Source organism: Adiantum capillus-veneris, chromosome 18, assembly GCF_014529385.1.
Source record: "Adiantum capillus-veneris isolate H3 chromosome 18, ASM1452938v2, whole genome shotgun sequence".
Taxonomy (NCBI): domain Eukaryota; kingdom Viridiplantae; phylum Streptophyta; class Polypodiopsida; order Polypodiales; family Pteridaceae; genus Adiantum; species Adiantum capillus-veneris.
In genome coordinates, this window is record NC_140948.1 from 98,887,139 (window position 1) to 98,895,035 (window position 7,897).

General features: G+C 43.7%; 1 protein-coding gene across 2 annotated transcripts in view; it reads left to right on the forward strand.

Moving 5' to 3' along the window:
* Positions 1 to 7,897, forward strand: part of LOC147436075 (ALG6, ALG8 glycosyltransferase family) — a 34,544-nt gene extending 26,647 nt beyond the window's left edge. For both annotated transcript variants that reach the window (XM_086488970.1, XM_086488971.1), the window contains exon 4: positions 7,287 to 7,897. In XM_086488970.1, coding sequence (XP_086345096.1) covers positions 7,287 to 7,654 — 368 coding nt within the window. In that variant the 3' untranslated portion in view covers positions 7,655 to 7,897. The remainder of the gene's footprint in view (positions 1 to 7,286) is intronic.

The following is a 7,897-nucleotide window of genomic DNA, read 5'->3' on the forward strand; positions in this document are numbered from 1 at the left end:
ATAAAACTGCCACTCCCCTTGAGCCCTGTCCTCGATACTCCGATCTGAGAGAGAGAAATGTAAATGAAATGTAATATTAATGTCTTCAAAAGGCCAAAATGACCTATAAGACCAAAAGGTTACATGTGGTGAATCTAATACCAAGTCTGGGTACAAAAAGTACAAAAAACTGAAAAGAAAATAGTGGGTAGGGGTGGGGTGAAAGCTCATACAAAGGGGGATACAAAAGGGGTGGGGTGGGGGGACTGATACAATGGAGCTCTTTGACAGTGGAGACATCAATATCCAAAAGGTTGTAGAGGTTCAATGTCCTCCACGGTAAGCACTATGTCGTGATTGCTCCTATGTCGCGCAAGTATGGTATGGATCCTCTGTCGCAATCTGCGTCGATGTCGAGAGGGCCCTCTCATCCGTGGGCGACGGGACCGCCCCAACTCTATCGCCCGATCAAGCAGTATGCCTCTGGTGCTGCTATGTTGTGGGGATTGCTCGAACTCCTCTATCTGTGACTGAAAGAAATCTGTAATCTGTCGATGTCACTGTTTTTCTCTCATTGTGCCCCTCTTCAAGAGGTCCTCTTTGTGTCTGCGCATCTCCAGTAAGTATAATCCGAGGCATTTCTGATCCTGGTATCTCATGACTCTATGTGACTGAAAGAAATCTGTAATCTGCCGATGTCGCTGGTTTTCTCTCATTGTGCCCCATTTCAAGAGGTCCTCTTTGTGTCTGCGAATCTCCAGTAAGTCTAATCCGAGGCATTTCTGATCCTGGTATCTCATGACTCTAGAAAGTGGTCCAAAACCCTCTCTGAATAGACAGTGAAAGCGGCCTCGTATCTCTTAGTATACTGGGCAGTGACATATGTAATGTAGCTCTGTCTCCGGCTCTATCTGGCACACCTGACAAATCCAGGACTCAGTGGGTACTCCTCTAAATCTGCCTGTTTCGATCTCTAGCTGATGTGAGGATGTGCGTCTCTCTCTCTCTCTCTCTCTCTCTCTCTCTCTCTCTCTCTCTCTCTCTCTCTCTCTATATATATATATATATATCTATATATATATATATATATATATATATATAGATATATATATATATATATATATATATATAGAGAGAGAGAGAGAGAGAGAGAGAGAGAGAGAGAAAGAGTTTATTATCTCTAGCTGATGTGAGGATGTGTGTATCTGATATATATATATATATATATATATATAGAGAGAGAGAGAGAGAGAGAGAGAGAGAGAGAGAGAGAGAGTGTTTATTATTATCCTTCAAGGTCAAATATGACATATGGGACAAAAGGTACATGTGATGTACTATGTGTGGGTCTGATTTTGATTCTCGATGTTCAAGGATCGTGATGATGAGAATCGCAAAGCAGAGCCTGTCACAAACTGATGACGTGGCATGACCCATGGATGCCAAATTAAAAGACTTCTCATTATAAGTTGTTCTAACTTATGGGCAACTGCGGACGGGGCCAAAGGGACACAAGGAATTTAAAGTTTGCGTAGAAGCTGTTGACATGGCTGGCTGTACGGACGCCCGCGAATTGCACTGCTAATGTGACAGGTTGTACGGAATTTCGCAAATCGTGCTGGCTGTTTTAGTGCAAGCTTTTGGCATCAAATGCTTTTGGAACTGAAGCTTTTCATGTAAACTGCTTTTCCAAGGCCAAGGGCCTTTAAATAAGACCCTAGGGCTCTCTTTGGCTGATTCAGAGCTGACTAGCCTGTGAGCAGAGGAGAGCCTAGGGCACTTGTACTGGCTCAATTATTTAATACAAAAAGAAATACCGAAAGAGGTAAGTCTTGGGGGCCAATCTCTCTGGGCACGGACGTTGGTTGAACCGTGATTTAATTTTGTGAAATGGTTAAAGTGAATGTCTCTCTCGTGTCGCGACAGATTTTAGATTTGGCATGTCCAAGTTCGTTACAGTGGTATCAGAGCTCAGTCGATTTCTCTTCTATCGGGAAATCCGATCCCTTTTCTCGCAACACGCATGGATTCGGGCAAGAATCAAACGACTCCTCTTGCTACTCGGGAACGAGAGGCAGTACGGAGAATGCAAGTGGATTAGTAGATCATGAGTACGGGCCACCTCGGCCTACGGAGTACCAGCTTATGGAGATGCAACGTCAACAGCAAGTTGATGAGTGCACAAAGCTGATGCTCCAATTTGCAAAGGACCCACAATATGGCAAATTTTTGACCCGACACCTGATGGATGAAGCGCATACTCATTGGAAGAAAAGCCATTGAGTCACCCATAAATTCCCAAGGATGTTTATTGAAAAAGAACTTAATGACGTCGCCGAAAAACGAATCAATTAACTTCTGAAAGTGAAGAAGCCATTAAAGAAGCGCAACAAGGGGACTGACTACCCTGGTTACTTGGGCTGTCAATCTTCTGTTGCAAATGCACGAAAACAGAAGAAGCATATACGTTTTCAAGGACTACCGAGTTCTTCTTCTTTTGATAGTTTGGATAGCTCTTCCTCTTCCGATTTGAGCGAGGAGGACAGAAAGGACAAGAAGCGAAGCAAGAATCAAATTTTTGGAAAGAACAAGAAGAAAGAAGAGCAAATCTTGACCCGTTTCTTACAGTTCTACTGAGGAGTCATCCTCCTCTGACAGTCAGACTCCAATGATCCATCTTTTATGCAAAGAAGGAACACCTTTATAGAGTCAATCAGTATAATTTTCTCGAGGACAAGGGCAAAAAGACCAAGGAATTTAAAGAGGGTGAACAGGCAGTAAAGTTTGAAACTTTTCGGCTTTTCGAGATGCTCCAAAGGCTTTAGCCTTTATTCAGCAGTTTGACATAGCATTCTGTGGAGGGCGCTACTCAGAGCACTCCAAGATCAGGAGGGCAGCATCATTCTTGAAAGGAAATGCACGAATGTGGTGGTCCACTCTTCTTTTGAGGAGAGAAGCCTTGACTAAGTGGTTAAAGTTTAAACGGCTCTTTATTTCTTCTTGGTTGACTCAGGAGTACGAACGCGATGTGAGGACTGCTTGGAACCATCTTCGGATGACCAAGGTTGACACTTTGGATGCTTATTGTGAAAGATTTTGGGATGCTTTTCTACCGACCTCTTCTTTTAAGAAGGTCACTTTCAAGGAGCAAATTGAGTGGTTTTGCTGTGGACTTTCCAAAGAGATCCGAGATTACTGCCTTGAGCAGAAGTCCAAGTCCATACAATAATTGATTGGACATGCTAAGCGGGGATTCTCTATACATTCGGGTAAATTGACTTACCCCACCGATGAAGTTTCGACACCAAGGACCGGACAACTTCGACGAATGAAAATAGAAGAAAGAAATTCCAGAAAAAGAAGAAAGCATGACCCCAAGTAAAAGGTTTTGGCGAGTGAGGGAAACCAAGTCTCGTAGTATCTGGATCCCCACGGGGCTCTTGGGCGCTGTCACGCCCCTAACGGGGTCCGCTAGGGATCCCTTGGATAAACTAACAACGGTGCAAGTTCGAAAAGATCGAACGGGGTATCCATCCCCAAGAGGGTGTCTAAGGTCTCTCTAATTGAGATTGAAATCAGTGACAAAAGCTTCACCTTGTAAGAGTAGGATGCCCGGCCCCTCGGCTCGTTAAAGTAAAAGTAAAAAAAAAGAAAAAGAAGAAAGCACGACCCCAACTGACTGAGGAAGTGAGATTAGACTACCTCAAGGAGGGGAAGTGTTTTGGTTGCGGAGAAGTTAGAACAAGGGCACATCTCTGCAAAGTGTCCCAAAAAGGCACAGCAAGGACAATCAAAAGATAGGCCAGAGAGTTCTAGAGCAGCTAAAGAACGTGGCAGAAAAGGAAAGATGAAAGGAGGACTGGTATTTGATTGCATGGGGACCAACGCGGATCAAATGCATCCTCGCCACGGAATGCTAGAGCATGAGGCTCAACCGGCCGCAGTTGAAAGGGAAAGAAACTAGAGAGGGAACGCGAAGCTATACATATAGCTACTGAAGGAAAGAGGGTAGCTATGGAGTAAGAGTGTGAGGCCCAGAGAGACCAACATATGCAAGAGATTTCCTCTCCTAAGAGGTCGGCAAGTCGTCATCTAGCCCGGGAAGAGACGAAGACTCCAACCACCTAGTCATTGAGAAGTTGACTTTTAGTAAGTATCATGGTAAGATAGATGCTTTTGCGATTTATTCTTGGTTGTATCAATTTAGTACTTTGTGACTAACAAGAAGAACAATAATAGTAAAGCTTTTACAGCCGCTATGTATTTGTCGAGTGATGCCAATAATTGGTATCAATCCTGGCAATTTGTCCAGTGATGCCAATAATTGGTATCAATCTTGGCAAGAGGCACAGATGGCCGCGCACCTTAAGCGTGTCGTGGATGGCCTACTCCTGTCTTATAGTTGGGCCAACTTCCAAATCAAGCTCAAGGATCGCTTTATGCCACTGCAATACGTTGATTGATTGAAAGAGGATTAGAGAGAGCTCAAGCAAATGGGACTTTTGTTATGTCTTTTTCTAATTGTATTTTGCAAATAGGCGTTCAATTGCGCAATTCGCAGATGAGAATCGCAAGGAGACTTTCCTTTTTGGTTTGGACGAACGCATCAAATACGACGTGAAAGTCTTATGACCCTCTAACTACAATGACGCCTTTTGGATCACTCTCGAGCAAGAAATGAAGCACAACAAAGGTAAGCCCAAAGAGAAGAACAAGTCATCTTTAAGTACCTCGCGTAACTCTTAAAACCAATAGAATGATAAGAACAACGGTAATTCTTTGTCTTCTTAATCTTCCTCTACACTAAAGGCACATAACTCTTCGCCTAAAAGTGATACTAAAGGAAAGGCTAAAACTCAAGAAACCCCTAAGTTGACACCTGATGAAAAATCTGCTAAAGGAATAGTAGGAGGATGGTTAAGTCTTTAAGAACGATCCGCTTATGGAAAAGAAGGAAGTTGTATTAAGTGGCACACTAAGGGTTACATGAAAAGAGATTGTCCTAGGGAATCACCTAAGAAAGAATCCACATCTTCTGTTAGTGTCTTGCTTGAGCCAAGTAGTGTGCCCCAAGGTTCCAATGATCATTTGGATGAGTCTTTCATCAAGTGTTGTGGTCATGTGAATGGTCAGCGTTTGGTAATCTTGTTTGATCCTGGCAGTGTGCATGATGTGATTAGTGACTCTCTTGTGAAGGGGGCATGGTCAGAAGCTACTCTAGCAACTCCCATTGGGATGTCTAGATTCACTCTTGGCATGAACTCTTTAATCTCGCATGAATGCTCCAGTCTGCTAGTCTTTGTCTAGCAAGTATCTTTTCGTCGCAAGTTTGTGGTTTCTCCTCTAGCTGGATGTGATATGGCATTAAGTAGTTTCCTGAGCATGATCCACAAGTTAGTGGAAAGAAAGCACGCTCACTCTCTCTCGTGCCTCTCTTGTGGTTATTCGCGGTGGGCAAGGCATCCATTCTATGCCTCTTATCTCTCACGTGCAGGCTAAGCACTCTAAGAAGAAGAAGTAGAAGCAGCGAATGTTGTTCTACGAACTTATAAAGTCTTGCCGAGTGGCCATTTTTAAAGAAGAGTTCCCACCAAGTTCGGACCAATGGAATAGAACCCAGCCGAGGGGCCTAAAACCTAGAAGAAGAAGAAGAAACAAAAGGAATCCCCGACCAACTTACAGATTAGCGGCCGAGGGGCCTGAAAACCCTAAAAGTCAAAGAAAAAAGCACCCGAAACTGGCCGAAACGAAGTCAGACAAGTTCATAACCTCAAAATATGATGACGTGGCACTGGGTTCACCAGACGATAGGAAGGGTTCAGACAGTGCATTGGAAATTCAGATTTCTAGGAAAATTCCGAAATTTTAGGAAAGTGTTTTTTTGGGATCAGCTTTTCATATTTGATGCTTTTAGGCTTTGGGCCTTCAAATATGAGCCTTGGGGCCCTCTCTCTTCAGCGTGCAGATTGCAGAGGAGGTGCTCCCTTGTTGTTGTACTTTGCGAATCAACAATAATAAAGAAAAACGAAAGGGGCGCCAGCATTTGGAGCCAGTGCTCTCTTGGGTGGAACTCCGCCACTCCCCGTCTCGTGTGTCGTGCATCTCTTTCAGTTCAGTTGTTATTTGAAGTGCTTAAAGTTGTTCATTGTGTTCTTTTCCGTTGGCACGTGGTTCCCGTCCCTTGTTATGGGGGGTGGAGGGGGGATTCTGTTTCCTTGTTTTGTTTCCGTGTCTGTGTGTTGTTTGCTGTCTCATATCTGAGCTGGGTGTGTGTGTGTGGGCATTTGTGCTTTGGATTCAGGCCCTTTTTTGTTGGTTTCTTTTATTTACTTTTTTCCTTGGGGGTGGCTGCGGTGGCCTCTTCGGTGTGGTGATTCCCTCCCTACGAAGGCTGCTCGATGGGTTTGGACGGATGAGAGCCTCCACTCGTGCTTTAGCACTAGTGGTTTCCTCACATTGTTGCTTCCTTCTCAGTCATCCTCGTCTTGCTGGTGGTTTCCCTGTTGGTTTGCGACATAGTTACCCGGATCAAAAAATTGGAACGGGGAACGGCAATGGGCATGAAATGCCATTCCCTGTTACAGATACTCACGTCTGAAACACGGAACGGGGATGTGGAACAGGAAATTGAAAATGGCCATTCCTTGTAACTATGGTTTTCAATGCTAGACCCTCTTTCAATGGTGCCCTTTAGTTGACCCGAGGTCTCCTCGCTTCCTCCATGGTATTCATTGGTGGCAGTTCTTTTCCTACTCGTGGTTGCTTTACTGGCCTCGATCCCGACCCTGTTGGCTTCCTCTTTCGTTGGTGCTTTTTAGTGGCTATCAGGTGGTTGCCTCACGACTTTCTCCATAGCACTTGACTGGTGGTTCCCTTTCTCTCTTTGATGGGCACCTTTTGTGGCAGCAGTTTTGGTCAATCTCTTCAGTCTCGTCACACCCATCTTTTAACCTCTTGTGTAGTGGTGGCTTCTCAGTGCGTCTTTTGATGCTGTCTCCGCCTTTTTCAATTATGTCGTTTGCCTGTGCACATCAGCTTGGAGGTGCCCATCTGTCAGAGATTTTGGTGGATAGCCTCTCCCTATTTCTCCTCTCCTTTCAGTAGTTCCCAGGGCATTTTAACCATCATTAGGAGGGTTTTTTTTTTCTTTGGCTTTTTTTATAGTATGGTGTAATTGCCTGTGACACCTTTGTAACAATTTTTACTTTTTGGAAATGAGAGAGAGAGAGAGAGAGAGAGAGAGAGAGAGAGAGAGAGAGAGAGAGAGATTGATTTAAAAAGTTTTCTTAACTGCTTTTTTTTTCCAGTTTCATATTATTCGCTCTTTCCTCTTCTTTTTGAACCAAGGGAATATGCTGTCAAACTTATTCTATTGATTCTTCATACTATTGTAACGTGGCTGACAATTTCGCTTTCTTTCACATCGAGATGGAAGAACACAAAGAGTGGTATGTTTCAGGAGAATTCCTACAAAGAGGAGATACCAATTCTCAGCCTAAAAAAGCTAGTGTTTTTGGTTGGTCTGGTTGTTGTGGAAGTTTACGGTCAGCTCTTTCATCACCTTCTTTTTAAAGAGAAGCTGCCCTTTTTGCCCTTAATGCTAATATCTGTCTATTGTTCAATAGGCATGTTGTATTCATGGATCAAGCAGCTCATTTTTGTGATGTCTTTATGAAATTGCATCTAATATACAAGCGCTCTTCAATGTAACAAAGTGTCACAATCTGTATGGAAAGAAGCATGTGAATTTCTCTGTAATGACCGCCAAAGGGAATGGAAATCACATTGTCCTTGGTTTTTCCATGGCTAATGCAAATGCAAGCGCTCTGGGCTTTGCCATATTGTATTTGCACCCGGCCCCAAGGCGCTAAATGTTTTTCTCATAGTTTGAATTCAAGATGTAAGAAGATTGTCGGTA